The sequence below is a fragment of the Porites lutea genome, chromosome 8, assembly GCF_958299795.1.
Source record: "Porites lutea chromosome 8, jaPorLute2.1, whole genome shotgun sequence".
Lineage (NCBI taxonomy): Eukaryota > Metazoa > Cnidaria > Anthozoa > Scleractinia > Poritidae > Porites > Porites lutea.
Genome location: NC_133208.1, coordinates 6,167,723 through 6,186,581, shown reverse-complemented (window position 1 = coordinate 6,186,581; position 18,859 = coordinate 6,167,723). Strand labels below are relative to the sequence as shown.

The following is an 18,859-nucleotide window of genomic DNA, read 5'->3' as shown; positions in this document are numbered from 1 at the left end:
GAAATAAAGAACCTATGCTGTATATTGCAAAAGCACCCTCCCTTTAAGAAGAGTGCCATTCATCTGCTTGGCCACAATTAACTGCTGACCTTCCTCTCTCATCAGTTTCTTGGATTGGACCTGGGGACAATGCAATTGGTTGCTTTTTTTTAAAAAATGCCTTATTATGGACAACCAGTCAAAGTTTCAGTTTCGGTTTCAGTTTATTTATTAGCCAGAAAAAAAGTATATATGCACAGTTATTCAATATATTACAAAAATGATAGTTAAAATTAATAATGACAGAAATTGCATAAGGGGAGAATTGGAGATATTTTTCTGGCAAGGAAGTTTAAATGAAAGCGTGGCGGCTTATTACATGAGCGTTCTCCCTAACCCAAGACTATAAATATAATAAATAATTGGTGAAATATATTTAGGATAAAAAGCAAGCAAATTGACAAAACACACTAAACAGAAGAAACCAGCAAAAAACAAGCATTATTTTATACAAGTGGTGAATCAGCTAAGGAGAAATGTTTTCAATCTGGATTTTAAAAGAGAGATTGTAGCAACACTATTTATATTGTGATTTAGAGAGTTAAAAAATGTGGACCCTGCCTTTCTTTACTCCCTTTATTTGAGTCTCTGTAAGATGGACACCTCTGTAAAATGGACACCTAGAGTTTGTCCCTGCCTTTCTTTATTCCCTTTATTTGACTCTTTATAAGATGGACACCTCTATAGGACAGACACTTAACGCCGGTCCCAAAGGTGTCCATCTTATAAAGAGTTGACTATATTCTTGTATCTTTCAGGTTTGTGTATGATGAGAGAAAGTGCAGACTGTATTATTACAGAACTCCTCAGGATTTTACACCACTGGGGTGAGATTTGGAGCACACGGCTGTTTTCTAGGAAAAATTGAATAGCGCCTATTTACTCTAAAGTTGGTACTGAAATCCAGAGTACCCAGCATATGTATGAAAAAAATAAGATATTCCAGTAACCCAGGAGCTAAAGCTAGGCACCAGGGGCCAATGGGCACTAGCTGCTAGACCACAGCCTTGGAGCACTTGTGGTAGTTTTAAAAACCTAAATTCATGACTGATCCCTCAGAGAACTAGTTTTCCTTGGGACCATTATTATACATTATTATTGACTTATTACAAATTGATTAACTTGCATGTTGTTCTTGAACTCATCACCAGTAGATGAGGTTGGGAACTGCAGTGCCTTTAAAGTTAGTGGAGAAGGGTCTAAAATAACTCAGGCATAGCAGGGAGGTATCCATAGCAACCCCACAAGCAGGAACCACTTCTACAGTGGACACTAACAGGCACCGGTCATCACACTGGAACCTGATCCAGTGGAAAAGACTTAATTATCTACACAGACAGACCAGCCTTGGGGAAATGGGAGGGTGTGGCCAAAGGAATCCGCAAAAATTGGCAGAAGATGAGGTAGAAGCGATCCGTAATGATCTGCAACAGAAGCAAAACTGAGGCAATATGGCCGGATGGTAAAAAGCCCTGCAATATTAAGGGGTGCCACTGCAGAACATGTGCTTGAGAGAGTAAAGCTGCTGGTTGCATTGGCTCAAGTTGAAGCTTTCCTAAAATAAATTTAGCCTCATTAAAATAATACGTGCTGTTTATTTATCTCCAGACTCATTGATTTGGCTAAAGCATCATTTTCGTTTGAAGTTGAAGATGCCAGTAGGTTGACACAGTTCCAGATTTGGTATGTAGATTTTCCATGGTTTTGATTATTTAAAATTACATTCTTTAACTAAAAGTGGTATCAGCATCTGATAGCCTGGGGCTAGTGAACTATTGGGCTAGTGAACTCTGTTCCTAAATTGCCAGATGAGCAACTGAAGTCTTTTACGGGAAATTCAAATCACAGAAGAACTGTAATCAATCCTGCTTGTATTTTTTGTTTTTTGTTTTTTTGCTTTTTACGGACTGTTCAAAAAGTCTTTCTAGCTATAAGTAAATGCTAGCTACAGCATCCCCGAAGGAAGAGCGGTTGTACATGTAACACTGACTTTTTTTGCATCCAGGGGTATTCAGATTTTTGTACCAAGGCATTTGTGCATGAACCAACTTGGTAAAATTTGGTGAAGACATTGAACAACAGTGACGATAGCATCCTCAAATTTTGAGTCAGCTGACTTGGATGGCGGAATGGCAAATTGAGCACTAAAAATCTGGTTCTATCCTTTCTGGGGATGGCCGTTTCATGTTCTTATTTGACATTGCGATGTCTTTGGTTGTCTGCCTACTATACACAATGTGTCCTTTTTCTGTGGACGGCAAATTGATAACTTGGTTTTGTTCCTTCTACTCAGTGTAAATTGTTTGTTTGTTTGTTTACCCTGTCAGTACGTCTGGAAGGACATATCAACTGCAAGCCAAAGATAAACAAACAATGATGTTTTGGCTTCAAGAACTTCAGGTAATGGTTTTAACACTTTTTTTTCTCTTCTTGGGCATCTAGTAGCCTTCATTTCCGTGTGAAAAGCTTTTGGGAAAGATTTAGGATCTTAAAATTAGATAAACGGAACGGTAGGTGGGTAGTGGAATAAGATTTTCTTGGGAATTTTTGGTGCAATGTTACAAGGTTTCTGGTATGAGATTTCTTCGCCCGGCACAAGCTAGCTGACAAAGTTGTCCTTGACCGTTAAAACTGACGTTGTCACAAGAGGTAGAAAAGACGCGTGGATCCGTACGGGCGGCTACAGGCGGTTTAAGGGTGAATGTATTAAAAATAAACAATTTTTCGTCTGCTGAGCCACTTTGTTATAAATTATTAAGATTCAGTTGTCCACTGAAGGGGAGTTTATCTATTTTTTATTTTATTTGTTTTTCTTTTTCCTTAATTTGTCGTGGGGAAAACTACATTCAAGTAGCTCCTGTAAGCTACATGCAAACAGACGCAACAACTCCCAACATTGTTCACCCTGGAATGTTGGGAGTTGTTGTGTCTGTGTTGGCAGTGGTGTGCAAACGGATGTAAGTGCATTAGGAAGGATAAAACGTGTGCATGGCCCAAACAATAAGATTGAGGTTTGGTCGTTTTACTGTAAACGACAAACTACGAATTGTGGTTAACGTTTTCACGTTACCCGTTTGCCCATATTTGGGACTTAAGATTCGCAGGTGGCAGCTTGCGGCTGCCTTGTTTGTTTTTATTTATCTACTTACTTCTATTTTAGCTGAGAAATTGTCTTCAAAAGAACGTCTGCGTGGGAGGCTAGAGGTCTCTAATGTTGAAAGAGCTGTACAAACGGATCTAACATTGTTGCGCTATGCTTCGGTGATCAAAGAAAAAAAGAAATGGTGGAAGTTTTTCGCTCAAAAGTTTGACCGGTTTCAAACTTAGTGCAACAACTCGCAACAACATGCAACGGGCTGTACAAACGGACGCAACATGTAACGTCCAACAATGATGGGAGTTGTTTGCCAACGATGATGTGTCAGTTTGCACAAGGCTTAACAATTCACTTTCAGATATTATTTTTGTCAATGTTTGTTTTTAGGCAAAACGAAGAGAATTCAGCCGAAAGAGGGCAAACAATGTTGTTCAAAATAAAGGAGACATAGCGGCTTTAGGGGTAAGTTCACCATTGTAAAGAATATTTAGCAATTAATGAATGAGGCTGGGTAGGATATGAAGAATTAAGCAGATCGAGGAGGGTGTTACCCACCGAGGCCGAAGGCCTCAGTAACTGGTTATCGTGTATTATGCGTGTGCTTTTAGCCAATCAGAATTGGGGAAATATTTTGAATGAATAATAAATAAATGTTTAATATTGAACAACGAAGAAAATAGAACCAGTCCTTACTGAACATTGGCGTAAATAGTCTGCCCATTAAGTGAGTGACAAGTTTGAAGTTTTAAAAAGATAAACTTTTAATAATTTTGTTCTTTGAGCAAGGGATTTGAAGATGAAAATCTTTGTGGGCATCAAAATCCCAGCTGGTATTAGTTAGCTCGCGAATTCAGCCTTCTCTCCCTGCTCCTCGCGGCGCGAGACATTTTACGGTAACAAAACGTTCCTGGCAGGTAGAAGCGAGAAGAGAAGGCTGTATTTGCAAGCAAGAAGGTATTTTTTAGTGTGATCATTATTTTTTGTCTACTCATTGTCATGTGCAGAAGAACAGCTCAGATTTGTAACCTTCAGGACCGGGTTGTTCGAAGCCAGGTTAAGATAACCCAGGGTTAGTGCGAAAAGGCAAATTCAGTTTAATTCTCTTTGTCTACAATTTGATGATTGCATACTTTAAAAAGAGTAGAGAAAATTATCAGTTAAAGTGCTCTTGAGAAAAAGAAAAAGAAAGCGTGGTTAAATTTAACCCCGGGTTAACGCTAACCAGCGTTCGAACAACTGGGCCCAGTTGTTTAGATTTTTTTTTGGACAGTCGTGTATTTTTAGCTGTTTCTAATAAATTAATCTAATGATTGATTTATTTTAAGCAATCAACATGTGGTCTATTAGCTGAAGAGGAGGAAACAACTGATGAAAAGAACGTAGGTATGTAACATTCATTTCAAACCTTTTCCATTATTGAGTTAAAATCATATGGCTCTTTAGTCTTATATTTTGCGGAAGTTCAATTTTGGGGATTGTTGATATATTTTGTGTCTAGCATCTCGTCCAAAAGGGAGAAGCAATACTTAAGGCCGATACACACGAGGGGTTTTGCTCCCGGAGCATGCTTCAGGCTCATTTTGCATGTGTCAGTACACACGAGGGAACGTTTTCAAGTTCGTTTAATTTGCCCCGGGAGCTTGCTCCCAAACATTTAATCAGGGCTGTCACTAAAGGTGAAGACTGGGGATATTTCCTGGCCTGTTACAAGCATAACCCCACAGGGGCATACGGTGTACCCTGTGAAGAAATGTTCCAGGTAAATAAAAAGAAAATCAAAGCAAAGAAATGGAAAGTAAAAACAGGGCTGCCAATAACAGTCGGTCATCGAACATTGGCCGACCAAAATTTGCTGGTGTCCGACGAAATCCATGTTTTCGGACATCATATCCGGAGATTTTACATCATTTTACGGCAAGGGAGTTCAACAAAAATCTACCTAAATATAAAGTATATAAAGTTCAGACCTTTTTTCGGTGATGTCCGACCAAAATTTTGTTCTGTCCGACCAAGATGGTGTCTTAGTAGGACATATGTCCTTTCAAGAGAAAAAATATTATTTGCAGCCCTGTAAAAGGCTAAAAATGGTGCACTTGAATTGCCTACGTAACTCCGCTTTAGCGTTTTTCAGGATTCTTTTGAAGCAAAATTCGGCATTTTCCTTCCATTTTTCCACACGCGATAGCCGTAACTGCGGCCTGAAGAGCATGCTCTTAAGTCCAGGAGAGATTACCGCACTGTATCAGCAAAAACGGAATCTTAATGGATTCACCCGTATGGAAACGATTTGAGAGATGGGGTTTTGTTGATTTGTGCCTACCTCGGGAAATTTTCTTGCTATGCCTCTGCCCCTGTTCACACTTCACTAAATAGCTTTTCGTGGGTTTAGTGCCGCCGCAAAAAGCCATCCGGTAAAGTACCAACTCCTTTCCGAAGTGACTCTCCACTTAAGAGATCGGCGCTGCACAGCTTCGCTCGGTTACAGAAATCGTGTCGAAATGACCGTTGTTGTATGTGAACAGTAAGCCCTATCCGGAATGGTTTTCGTGCGGGCGCTGAAGAGAGAACATGGTCTTAATGACAGGCCCCGTGGGTGCTTCATGCCACTGGGCTTGGGCGACTGAATAATTTTCTATTGGTCTTAAATTTAAATGTGGTTCTGAATAAAAAGAGTGATATGAGAGAAGTTCACCCGCTGTACTCACCTGCGGGGGCCCCTTGCGGGATCGGCATTCAAAAGCCAAGGGGAAGGTCAAGGAATTCAAGCACGTGTATTTTTCAATCACCCAACCCACCAACCCCCACCTCACCCCCCCGCGTCCCCCCTGCCATTGCCCCTCCACTTCCAACAGTCTCATCATCATCATCATCATCATCATCATCATCATCATCATCATCATCATCATCAACATCATCATCATCATCAATCATCAATCTTTATTTATACACGAAATCGTATCACTTTTACATGGTCTTCCTAGGAATCGCGTGTAAAATTATACTAAAATACTCTTAGAAACTACTTGACTACCAAGTTAAAAATAAAAAAACGTATATTATAGTAAGAGTTATAACGAGTCATCTGCCACGCAGGCCACTGGTTTACATATAAAACTCGTTTTGGGGCTAAGCTGCAGTATGAAATATTTGCTCCTCTTCCGATTCAATCCAAAATGATTATTCTGTTTTCTCTTAATATTCTCAGACATGCCTACAGTACCAATTATAGATCCTGTACCAGCCCCGCAGTTTGTTGGAGAAGACGCTGCGGCCATGAAGTCGCCATCACAGAGCATTCTCTCCAACTTTTCATTCACAAACCTAAAGACCGAAATAAAGAATATAAGGTAAGAGAAGTGCTCCAAAAAAGTTTACAACGAAGATTCAACTTGAAGGGGTGGATAGGGGACTAGGGCTGTGTAAGACACCACCCACCTGATACCTAGGCCTGATGAACACGAAAATTTGGGAGTGAATAGGGAGCTTGAGCGACAACGACGGCGACGTCTGCGAAAACGTCGCTTAAAAAGTGAAGTCGCGCTGTCTCAGACTTTATCTCGTTTATTCCATCTCGTTTACTTCGTCAAGTGATGGCAGTTTTTTCTGGAGTTGAACTCTAAACGACTGTGTCAAAGTTCAGGAGAAGAAAAAGAAAGTCGTTGTCTTGTGTGCGCGTCCTCCACAAAACGTGAAACTAAGCAGTTTCGCGTTGTAGTCGTGCAGGGACGGCAAAGAAATCTACAGAAAAGCGTGATACACGTGCAGAGTTGTTTTGCCAATCTAGACCTATTGCTTTTTTTCCCCCTAAGTTAAGACTGAGATACAGTCAAAACCGTTATACGGACGCTAAGGAGGCCACAGAAAGTGTCCGTATTGAGCGGGTTGAATTTAGAGAAACTGTAAGGGCTTTCTTCCCCCAGGGACAAAGCAAACTGTTCGTAACAATGAGGTGTCCGTATTAACCGGGTGTCCGTAAAGCAGAGTTTGAATCTATAAGGGACCTTTAATAAGCAAGGGCGTTTTTAAGGGACACACGTCAACCGGAAGTAAGGCCTTCTACCGTTTAATATGCGTTGACGCTACCATATTTGGCCAAAGCACCGTACAAGAATGAAAAACGTCAACTTCCGGTTGGCGTGCGTCGCTCAAAACGTGGTTCTCTAGCTCTCTAATTATGTGTGTGTGACAGACAAACTGCACCAAAGCATGTAAATCTTGCACTTCAAGTTTTTTTAAGCCAGTATTGAGAAGGGGCTATGCATTTGTCTTCACTGGAGAGAATGTTGAACAATTATTCCTCGAACCCGAATGGGCTCTGAGTCAATAGCCCATGAGGCCGAAGGCCGGATGAGCTATTGACTCAGAGGCCATGAGGGCGAAAGGAATAATTGTTTTAGCAAAATCCAACTAGTTGGTCAAAAATATCGAGACAAAACAACTTTAGCTAGCAAAACGTGATTCAGCCGCCATTGTTTTGGTTTTCAAAGCCGGCGCTTTTCGCTCCTAGTGGGCCATAACATATAACCTAGTAGTGGCTCAACCAATCAGAACGCAACATTGATAATAGACCACTAGTGGGATTTTACTAATTCCAGTTACTTGGCTAGGCTCGATTACCAGCCGCTGTTCGGGAAATGAGCCCACGCTCCTTACTTTTTGGATTTAAGTCACAAACACGTTCCGTCATACACGCGTCAGCCCTCTCCTCTCAGATCCGAGAGAGTGGCGCAAACCGAACCAATCAAGGTGCCATTATGAGTTCCCGCCTCTGACTCGTACCCAGTCGTCTCTCATTATTAGTATTCGGCGTGGAAGACTAGAACGGATAAATAATTAATGAATAGAAACAACTTAGAGACGACTAGGGACGACTCAGCCTCCTCTCGCCTTCCCATCTTCCCCGCGCGCATAACCCAAGCGCTTCCCTAGTAAAATAATCAATGAGTAGAGACAACTTAGAGACGAGTGGGGACGAGTCAGTTCCCGCCTGGCTGCTAGTATTTTATTGAGGAGTTTGAGATGCTACGACGTACTAACAAAGGCGACGGCGACGGCGGTGAAAACGTCATATGAAAGGGACTTCGCGTTCTTTGAAACTTCAGACGGTTATTTCAAGTCGCTCACTTTGTCAAATGTAAGCGAACTCTCCTGGAGTTGAAGTCCAAAGAACAATATTCAAGTTCAAAAAGAGAAAAAGATATTCGTCGTCGTTTGTTTACGTTCTTGATGAAGCGTGAAATTGAACAAGTTCACGTCGTAATTGTGCAGTGACGGCAAAAAAGTCTACCAAAAAGTGTGCTGCGCTTGCAAATTTGTTGTTGTTGTTTTTTTCTAATCTAATCAATTTGCTTTTTGACGTTCTCGCTGCCATTGCTTTTGTAATATATTAAGTTCCCTGTTTCTTGCCCTCATTATTTTTTTTATAACTATTCATTGAATCATTTATTATCTTTGTATTGTTGTTTGTATGGCAAGATAAACAAATAAAACTACACGTATTTTAAATCATCCCTCAGTGCCAAAAGGTCGTCAGTGGTTTTGTCACAGCAGTCACCGCCGGTCAACATATCCGCGCCTTTATCAGGAAGTGAAATGATGGAACACCTAATGCTCGAAGAAACCGCAAAAGCATCCAGGACACAGTCTGTGGCTGAAGAACAAATCGATGAAGATGAGAGCAAGAGGTAAGAACTACATATTTTGTTTATAAAGAAGCTGTGTAGCTAAATCAAGTCACTGGCAGCTGGCCACCGAGCTTAATGTCGCCCCATCTTCATCTTGAATTCCAGATTTTACGCTGTGGATTCTGGATTCCAGATACTGGATTCCAGTCTTTGTCAGTGGACCTTGGAACTCTGGATTCCAATTTTTAGTGGGATTCCGGATTCCAAAGCCCAGGATTCCGTATTACATAAGGCAAATTTGCTGGGATTCCGGATTTTACAAGAAAAAAAATTTCTTGAAGGAGCTCATGTGTAGCCGAACGATCCACTTGCAGCTGGCCACCTGACCGAGCTGAGTGAAATAATAAAACAATCGATTAAAACAGTAAGGGAAGATTTGGACCCCGTTTACGCGGGTCCGGGCAAATTATTTTAGGGACAAAACCTTGCACGGATTTCACCTTATCAGAAGTACAAATGTGGGTCAACACTTTTGACTGGTACGGTTGGATTTTTACAGGGACTCGTGTAAACACCTGAACTGTACATGTTATTGCAAAGTTTGCGCGGTAAAGGCCTGGAGACTGCAATAGTTACGCGCCATTGATCGAAAAAAGCCATTTTAATGCTGACACCGGTAAAAAGAAATTTGTACGGACTCTTTTAAACAGTGAGCTGTAACAGAATTGGCATGGTTCTGTGCCAAAAATTCGCGGATCAAAAATTAGTCCGGATCCGACAGATACATGTATACAAAAAGGCACAGATGGACAGACTTGAAGTAGATTAAAACGGATTACAATTTGGCCTAACAGTTTTTCAAAGGTCATCTTTGCTGTTGTAGTTGTAACCGGCTCGGGAAACATATTTGTTTTTCAAGAAGTTGTGATTTTGTCGAGCAATGATAGCAATAAGCAAGACTAAACAAGGTGGGCTAAACCGTGCATTCCCTTTGAGCACGTTTACACTAATGTATTGTTGTTTGAAAGTGTGTCCATCTTTTCCGTTTTGTGCTTGCGTGCACACTAAAATTTATCAAAAAGGGAAGTTTGTACAAACGAAGGTTTTTGAAAACACTCTGTTTTTAAAAATAGAGGTCGCCTGAGTGTCAGAAACCAAAAACGAAAGTTTTCGAAAACGCTCATTTTGTTGACTGCTTGCTGTATCATTTCGACATTATGTTGATTAACTGTCTTCAATGCTATCAAAGTTCATTTCAGAGTCATATCGCATTTACGAATGAGACGACAGAGGCGAGTGAGAAAACAAACACACAGCAACAGCCGGATGGGACAGAAGAGAAAACAAGACCATTCAGGTAACTGACTTATCGAACTTACCTAAGTTAAGAGCTGGAACAAGTTAAAGAAAAGAAAGAAATCCAATGTAGGGCTTTGCCAACCTCGTTCCCAGGTTCTCTCGCTCCGTAGGGACGGGTAGGAGAGAACCCTAGAAACGAGGTTAAGGCTTTGTTTGTATGGTCTAAGGTTTAAGTCAGAAGGGAAGGTCCCCAATAGGTGTTTCGGGATTCGGGATTTGAAAGCGAAATCGGGGCGAGTTTCGGGATTAAAAGTATGCTTGGGAGATGAGTTGCCAAAAATAACCCACGGGATTACGGGATTGCACGAAATTTTGGGTCGGGTTCACGGGAATGGAGAACCCTATTGGGGACCCTGAAAAGGGTGTCCAGGCGTCCTCTAGACGCTCACTTTTAGATGAAGTTTAAGGAATACGGTAAATACCCTATTAAGCCCCCCCCCTTTCAGATAAGCCCCCTCCCTTTAATAAGCGCCCCCTTTTTTCAGGGGAAGAAAGTTAATAAGCCCTCCCCTCTATTAAGCCCCTCCCCCTCCCCCCACCCCGCCTCCCCGAAATATTACTTCGTGTGGACTGATCCGGAATGGTTTATTTACCAAGTGGAAGTTCGGATTTGTTTTTGATCCTCGGCTGCGTGACCTCCAACTTCTTGTACCTGAGCTTTTCCACTTTGTACTCTAGTTCTTTATGGAGAACTGATGCCATCGTTTCTAAATTAAATAAGCCCGCCGGAGAGCTTAAAAGAGGATTTACGGTATTTGTCTAATATCTTAAAATTTTATTGGAAAACCTGTCTTTGTGACGTCCAGTTTAAAGATATAGGTTTTCCTCTCGTGCTCGTGCCCGAAACAACGAAGTAAATTCAACGTGTGTTAGTTAAACTCGTGCAATTTTTTGGATCAGTTTAGGTTTTGGGAAACTGCCCACCAACCCCACCCCTAACCCATGTTTCTCACTGACGTGTGACTTAAGGGCAGAAACATAGGTTAGGGGTGGGGTGGGTGAGTAGTGTCACAGGAAGTTAAACTGGTCCATTTTTTTTTGTCTAAATTTTAGTTCCACTTTTCTCAAGGCAGGGACACTTAAAAGGTGCGTATACGAACGAACAAGAGACAAATTGCACAAGACGTTACCTAGCTGATATAACACGCCCTGCTGTTTCTTCCATAACGTGTTAAAAAACTTTCGCGTAGTCGTTATGAAAAAAGGACTTGTGCATCGTTTGCTTCCATGAAAAACCTTGTAAGACAAGATCGTTTTTGAGGGGTGTAACTCCGAGAAACGTCTTGTGCAAGTTGTGACAAAACAAAATTATGAGACAGGCTTAACAGGACTCCAAGTGCTGAAACTGTCCAAATTTGTTTGACCTCGATTCTTTTAAATGGTTTTGCTCTGTACATACTGAGATATACTCACTGAAAATTTTCCTACGCAGATAAGTTCTACCCAATCAGAGGAGCAAACGATGTTTTTGAGACACAGGAAAAATAGTTCGTCCAATCGGTGTCGCGAACAAGGGTTTTTTTTTCGCGCGCGAGAAAAAATGTTCGTCCAATCAAAAGCCACGAAGGGTAGTGAGTTTCGCGCCAAGTTTCCCGCCTTTAATGGGAGTTTGAAACGCCCCCGCTTCGCGGTAAATGAGAAATCGTTATCCATCCCTTTGCCAATAACGGAGTTGTGACTTTTTTTGCAGAAAAATTACTGGGAGTCGTACACAAAATCAGCAAGGAGGAGCAGGCAGACCGTTATCACGTTGTTGTGATTGTGATAAGGTACCTAATGTATTTGTAAATTAATATTCAACTTTGCGCTCGGAGATCTTTACACTTTTACTGTAGAAATCGAGGAAAGTCATAGTCGTGTATGACAGTCTCTTTGAGCCCAGGAGTTTTGACTTAAAAAGGGAGGGGTCGATTTTTACAAGACTCCTGAGAATGATACACAGGGGAAAGGCAAATAGTTTTTTTTTCACCTTCTCTTTTCCCTCAGTGCCTCTCCCATAAACCAAGTCGTAACAGGAAAATCCCATCTTAGCCTTTTGAGTAATCCGCAGAAGAAGCTAAGAAGCTCTAAAACCTGGCTAACGTTTCCAACACCTTTAGGGCCTTGAAATGCAGTTTTTTATACAACCAAATATTTGCAAAATGTGATTGTATTCTAGTCGAAGAAACTGCTAGGCATGTGGTTGAGTTTAATTTTATCTAATCCCTAAGATGTAAACGTGTATCTAGAATAAAACTGGAATATGTACTTGGAATTACTTCAACACAACCAAGGTATCTTGGCCAAGTAGAAGATCCAATTTTATTTACTACACTTTAGTAAGAAAACGTTCATGATGATAGAATTGCTAAGGCAAGACCTAAAAACTACTTATGGTACAGAACAGACATTTAAGATTAATTGATGTGCCGACCGTGGCCGCTGTGTAATAGAAATTTCAATTTTGCTTTGTCTTCATAAGTCGACGTATAAAGGCTCGTATTTTATTTGCGTTGGTTTAGTAACTAAAAGTGGTCTTTGTAGCTTCAGGAAGCTCTTTCTAATGCTGAGAAGAAACTGGAATCCGCGAAAGAGTAAGTGATTTTAAGTTGATGTTAATTTCTTAAGCCCTTTCCGGTCTTTTCTAACCGTGGCCAAAGTGTAAATTCACAAAAAAAAAAAATCACGCTTATGTTTTTTGTATCAACTCCAAAAACAAATAACACCTTGTAAAAGTTCCGCCTCTGCCGAAGAGGTGTCAAGTAAATGGTAACAACGTATGACTTTGTCATCAAACTCAAAAGTTAGCATGAAAAACCCCTCTCACTGTAACATCGGTCATCGGTCTTGGAGTAAAGTGGCTAAATATACGTGAAAACGTTTCTATTATGACATGTCACAAAAGTGATTCTTCCCATCATAATTGCCATTTGTCAGTTTAGGAGGTGCAAGATCAGCTAGCTTTACAAAAATAATGCAGTACCTCCCACTTTTGGTTATCAAATCCTCTTTCAGAAATATTTTGCCATCTGTCTAAGTCCTGGTTAAATTTTATTGACGCGCCAGAATGTGGTATGCGTGTTGTAGAATACCGTATTTCCTCGAATAAGAAGCGTCTACCCTCTAATAAGCCCCCTCCCCCGAAAAAGCGCCCAGGCCAAAAGTATCAAACAAGCCCCACCCCCTCGAGTGAGCGCCTCCTTCCCGTCCCTTGTTACTTTCTTTAATGGTAGGATTACAAGGAAAAACTTTAGATTTAATCCTTGAATAAAATCTGTTTACCTTTAGTGAAGTACAAGTAAGACAAGACGTGATCGAAAGTCTCCATGAGTACCTCAGGTGAGCAAATGAAAGTGTTGAATTATGTGCATTGTTTATGTGTATTTATATCTATTTAAGGGCAGTTTTCAGATGAGTTTCAAAAGTAACTTGGTGGTAGCTTTGTTGTTGTTTTTTTATTTTATTTTATTTTTGCGGCACCGTCGCAGCTTGTGATTGGTTGAAAAATCTCGCGCCCGAAATAAGACCAAACCAATCATGACTATAAAATGAGTGCCTTTGTGACGTTTTGCCGACTTCAAAAGGGGATAATGAAGCGTCCCCCCCCCCCCCACCACCCCCTCCAAGCAATGTTGTGTCGCTGTACACGATACCTGTAACAGACTCTCCACCTTTGATTGGGGGAAAGGGGAGTGGCGCAGATTGTTTTGTTCTCTGAGATAACCCATTTGAGGATAGTGTCTTAACAATTTTGTCGCCGATTGTGGGTCATGTAGCAACAGCTCGGAAGAGAAGTCACAATGGTGCCTAACCATGACCCCAAACAAAACTGAAACAGTTAAAAGAATGACAATTCATTATTTTCTGCGACCAATCAGGAGAGACCTCACGAGCAGCTCCTACACAACTGCCGATTGTTGCTGCACGACTTTTCTGGCGCTTTGACTAAATCACAGATGTGATTGGTTCATTTGATCGTTGGAATGTGTTATGATTGGCCAGACTTATAGCTTCTGTTGTGATTGACAACTCTGAACAGAAATCGCTCCAATATTTACTACTTTCGTATGTTCTGGCAAAATACGAATTCTCAGTGGGATTTTCGCTTTTTTTTCAGGAAATTTGAATTGGAGAAAAGTAATTTAAGGTAAATCCTATGCTTATATTACCTTTACTTCTGCGATGGTCGATAGTCTCAAAAGAAACCCTAATGTTTATGTATACTGTATACTTCTTGTACTCATAGACGTTAAGTTATCCGTTTGAATTAGTATTTCACATACCCCCAGCCCCCTCCCTTGAACCAGTGAGAGAACCAGTCAGAAATAAAATCCCACCCACCCCTTCCTTTGCATACACCATTCTCCACCAAAGTGCGTGTTAATGGCCAGCAAATAATCCGCCCCCCTATCCCCTCCATCACACTTTCTTAAATAATAAATCTACCACGAGAAAGGCCACTTTTCGCATTTTAAGTACACAGGCGTCATTAAAGGAAAACATGACAGTTTTTTTTTTTACTTCCGGGTCTATCCTCATGTGCTTCCTTCTCTTTGTTGTTTGCATCAGTCCATTTCTTTGCCTAATCGCCGCGATCTTTGAGAAACAAAGTTTCAGTTCGTTAATGGAAACACTCTATAGGCCACCCTCCCCTCCCCCTTCAGTCAAGTCCCCTCCTATGAATGAGTGAACCACCCAGAAATTTTCAGTAAGTACTCTTACGCTGTTACGTTTTACACCGAACTTGCCATGTTTTTTGTATTAAAGAACGAATGACAAAGACGATGAACAGAGGTCGTTTTCGGAAGAAATGAAGGACAAACTAATTTATATTGCGCAGGTTTGTTTTAAGGGGTTACAGTACCTTTTTTTAATAAATCATTTTCAGCCTCCTCTTTGACTCACTGGTAAGGGTCAGTTAGGACTGATTTATTAAGACAACAGAAAATTCAAGACTTGTCGGATATTTTTATTTCTTTTTCTTTTTTTTTTAGTTTACTTGACTTTTTAAGAGTGTTCTTTTCTCCCAATGTAGCTTGAAGAAAAATTGAAAGAACAGACAGAAGAACTCAAAAAAGCTGATAACAAAATAAAGTAAGTCTTATTCTTTCGGGGAACGCTTATCGCTTCCTTGTTACATTAGGGACTTTAAGATCCAACGACGCGGACGGCAACGAGAACGTCAAAAAAACAATGGGTTGTATTAGCAGAACAACAACTTTGCACGTGCACCACGCTTTTTTGGTACATTTCTCTGCCCGTTTTGCATGACTACGACGTGAACATGCCTAATTTCGCGTTTTACGGAGGACGTAAACAAGCAACGACGAAATTTTGTTTCTCTTTCTGCACTTGGATAAGGTGCCCAGGAATTCAACTCCAGGAGGGTTCGCCTACATTTGACAAAGTAAGTGGGTAGGAATAATTTCGATAAAGACTGAAAGAACGCAAATTCACTTTTTAAGCGACGTTCGCATTGCCGTCGCGTCGTTGGATCTTAAAGTCCCTATTAAGAACAGATGCCACGCTAAAATTGCGTCCCACAAGACCATCCACAGTGCAGTTCGACACAACAGTGACCCAGTCTCCCACGCGACATCTACGTAGCCAATAAGTAAAGCTTGCACTCAATTTATACTGAAGCGGATCCTGTGTTCTGATTGGCTACCTGATCGGCCAAACTGGGGTCATCTTGCCCGCTCGAGATTTTCCGCTGTGGTCCCGCAAGAAAAAAAATCCTTTTTTGACCATGTAATAAATCCTTTATTGACCAACAATCGGCGACAAAATTGTTGAGACATTGTACTCAAATAGGGTAACTTAAGAGATGAAAAGAATCCACACCCCTCCCCTGACCCCTCCATTCAAAGTTGAGGTGTTTGTTGTTTTTTAGAGGCAGCTCGAACAGCGGCACAACATTGCATGGAGGTGATGGGTAGGAAAAGCTATATTCTCCCTTTTGAAGTTAATAGAACTTGAAAAAAGCCCAGTTTAGGGCGAACTGTCTCAACTCTTTTTGTCGCCGATTGAAACTTGTTCGATCAAGATGGCTGGATATCGGCGTCGTTTTTTTTTTTTTTTTGGCGCTTGGCCAACGTCCAGCCTAACCTGTTCCCAGATCTCTTGTTGACGAGGCTTCGTCGACAAGAGATCAGTGTAGGAGATTATATCCATGTGCTCGCAGAATTTCCTGCGATATGAACTCTGATATTTTCGCAGGGCAAACAATAAGGAATTGCGAGAGTGTAGAGACCAGATTCAGATGTATCAAGAGATGACGGCTGTTAAAGACCAGGTTGTCGTCTCACTTACTAACCAGGTAAAATACTTCCCACTTCATCCAGGCTCTTTTTCATATTATACAACTATCCCCTGAAGGAGAGGTGAATAGTGGTGGATTTATACCAAGGGTATATATCTAGCGCTGTTCACCGACCCTGACGGGGATAGTTGTTTTAGTATTTGCCAAATCAGTGGGGTCAAAATGAAAAAAAGTAACTTTTTCCGTGGGATGCCTGTGGCGCTCCCACGGTAAAAATCCGGTTCGGTTGTACCCAAAATTGCAAAGCCAGCCAATAGGATTGCGTAAAATCTTTATCGATTATTTCTTCTTCCAAGTCGACCAATGGGATTGTACAAAACCTTTGTCGATTTTTGATCGACTTGCTTCCCCTGAAGAAGGTTCCAGAACGTTTCACTGTACGAACAATATTGCAAAGCCAGCCAATAGGATTGCCTAAAATCTTTATCGATTATCTCTTCTTCCAAGCTGACCAATCTGATTGTACAAAATCTGTATCGATTTTTAATCGATTTGCTTCCTCTGAAGAACGTTGAAATCCTTGCCAAAGTTTTCCCACTCGTGGTTTAGGATGGCTTGTTAACCAGCGAAATCCTTCGGGGTACAGGCAAGTCACGAAGGGCGACCTAAGCCAAATTATTTCTTTCCTTCATGATTCTTTTTTGTTTAGGTCTAGCTTTTTCATAAGGTTTTAGTAGCGTCTGGTTGCGGGCCGTGATTTCCGATAGAATTTTCTATTCGGAGGTCGCCAGTTTTTGCCGAGCACTGCTAGAGTTCAGTTTTTTTCCTTTCTTATCGAAAACACCTTGACGATGGGAGGTTAAATCGCGTAAATTTCAACTCGTACCCTTGACGATTGGCGGTGAAATCGCGAAAATATTGTCCTCGTCGATCGACGACTCGCTTTTGGCATGGATTGGACTTCTGGATGGGACACGGATCAGGACCTTAGTAAACTTATTATACCTTGGAAGCAGGGGTAATCATTGGAACTATGTAACTTTGAGACCTTGGAAACACATTGCAATTAATTTATTAACCGTATCAAGAGCATTTTGGAATATTGAACTTTCATCATGGATTAAAACATTGGAACTTTATAGAACTTTGTAACCATGGGTTCGACCCTGGATAAAGCAAGCGGATGGTTTGTTTCGTTTTGTTCCATTAACCTAAAACTACAATGTTTATTTCTCTTTGAAAAAGTTACCTGTGGCAACAAACTACCAAGATATGACGTATCTTTATACATATAGTTCCTGTTCAGGTTAATCAGAGAGCATTATGCGCATGTTCTCCCTTACTTGTTTCCGTTAACATTCCAATTTAAGTTGCACAGGTAAACCTTGTTTTGGTGCAAAATAACTTCTTTTCCTTATCCAAATCGTGCTACGAAAATAACTCCATAGCGATAGATCAAAACTAGATCAACTCCATCCTTGCGACCACTGACAACTATAAATTTAGCTTGCGTAGCAGGTGTCGAAAGGGGTTGGGGATAAGGAGGAAGCAAAAAGGGGATGTGGTTGGGGAGAAATAGTAGCCTGCCACGCAGGCTACTATAAATTCAGTCATAACCACATTAAACTAACCCATACAGGTAACCTACTCATCGATGCTCATAACATGACACATCTTTCGGGTTTCCCTAATTTTTCCAAATTCAGATAGAACGCCATTATGCTTCCATAGACCAACGCATCCCACGGAAACGACTTTAGGCGTCTTGTTTGTGAATTAAAAACGTCACTTAGTAGGAAGTTTTTGTACAATTTACAAACTTATCGGGGATTTTGTCAAGTGCATTTTTACGATTTTGTTGCAAATTCAGCTAGAAAATAATTTTCTACGTCGCTTTCTCGGTATTTGCTTGTACGACTGCTTCATTTATCGCTCAAATTTTGTCTACCGAAATTTCCTCGAGACGAGACGCCATCTTGGCTTGGTCGCAAAACAGTGAGTAGCCAAGGACATTCCGAGTTACTGTAGCCAGTCAAAACGCGCGAAAATTGTTATTCGCTGATTTGGTAAATACTAAAAGCAGGTATCCTTGCCTTGATTTAAACTACGCGTTGAGCTAGGAATTGATTAAAATAGTTGGCCGGTCCCGAATTTAAGATGTCTAGCTCGCGTAACAAGCAATACAGCGCTCACCAAGTGTCCATAGAGTTGACTACAAAATAATATCAGCTTCCTAAACTTTGGAGGGAATGTTCAAAAGAAATATATTTTGTAGTTAATTTTTTTTTATCTCAGGTAATTTTTTTTGTCTGTTTTTGGGTATGGTAATGTATGCTAAAGAAGTTGAAACAAAAGAAAAGTAAAAATTTTCTGAGATAAAAAATTAACTACAACATATATAACGTATGTTCATTACAACCCATAACCATTCGTGAATTAACTGACTTGGCTGGAGAGTCCTGATTAATAGCGGTTTTCTTCCTACGACTGGACTGTCTT

At 40.8% G+C, this 18,859-nt stretch overlaps 1 protein-coding gene across 1 annotated transcript in view; it reads left to right on the top strand.

The window, feature by feature from the left end:
- The window catches only part of LOC140946235 (TBC1 domain family member 2B-like), a 47,768-nt gene that overhangs the window by 3,275 nt on the left and 25,634 nt on the right, over positions 1-18,859 (top strand). The window contains exons 4-19 of the mRNA XM_073395328.1: positions 798-866; positions 1,648-1,722; positions 2,367-2,439; positions 3,524-3,598; positions 4,462-4,519; positions 6,342-6,483; positions 8,653-8,820; positions 10,010-10,117; positions 11,173-11,205; positions 11,810-11,888; positions 12,643-12,692; positions 13,387-13,437; positions 14,216-14,245; positions 14,866-14,938; positions 15,134-15,192; positions 16,318-16,417. Coding sequence (XP_073251429.1) covers positions 798-866; positions 1,648-1,722; positions 2,367-2,439; positions 3,524-3,598; positions 4,462-4,519; positions 6,342-6,483; positions 8,653-8,820; positions 10,010-10,117; positions 11,173-11,205; positions 11,810-11,888; positions 12,643-12,692; positions 13,387-13,437; positions 14,216-14,245; positions 14,866-14,938; positions 15,134-15,192; positions 16,318-16,417 — 1,243 coding nt within the window. The remainder of the gene's footprint in view (positions 1-797; positions 867-1,647; positions 1,723-2,366; positions 2,440-3,523; positions 3,599-4,461; positions 4,520-6,341; positions 6,484-8,652; positions 8,821-10,009; positions 10,118-11,172; positions 11,206-11,809; positions 11,889-12,642; positions 12,693-13,386; positions 13,438-14,215; positions 14,246-14,865; positions 14,939-15,133; positions 15,193-16,317; positions 16,418-18,859) is intronic.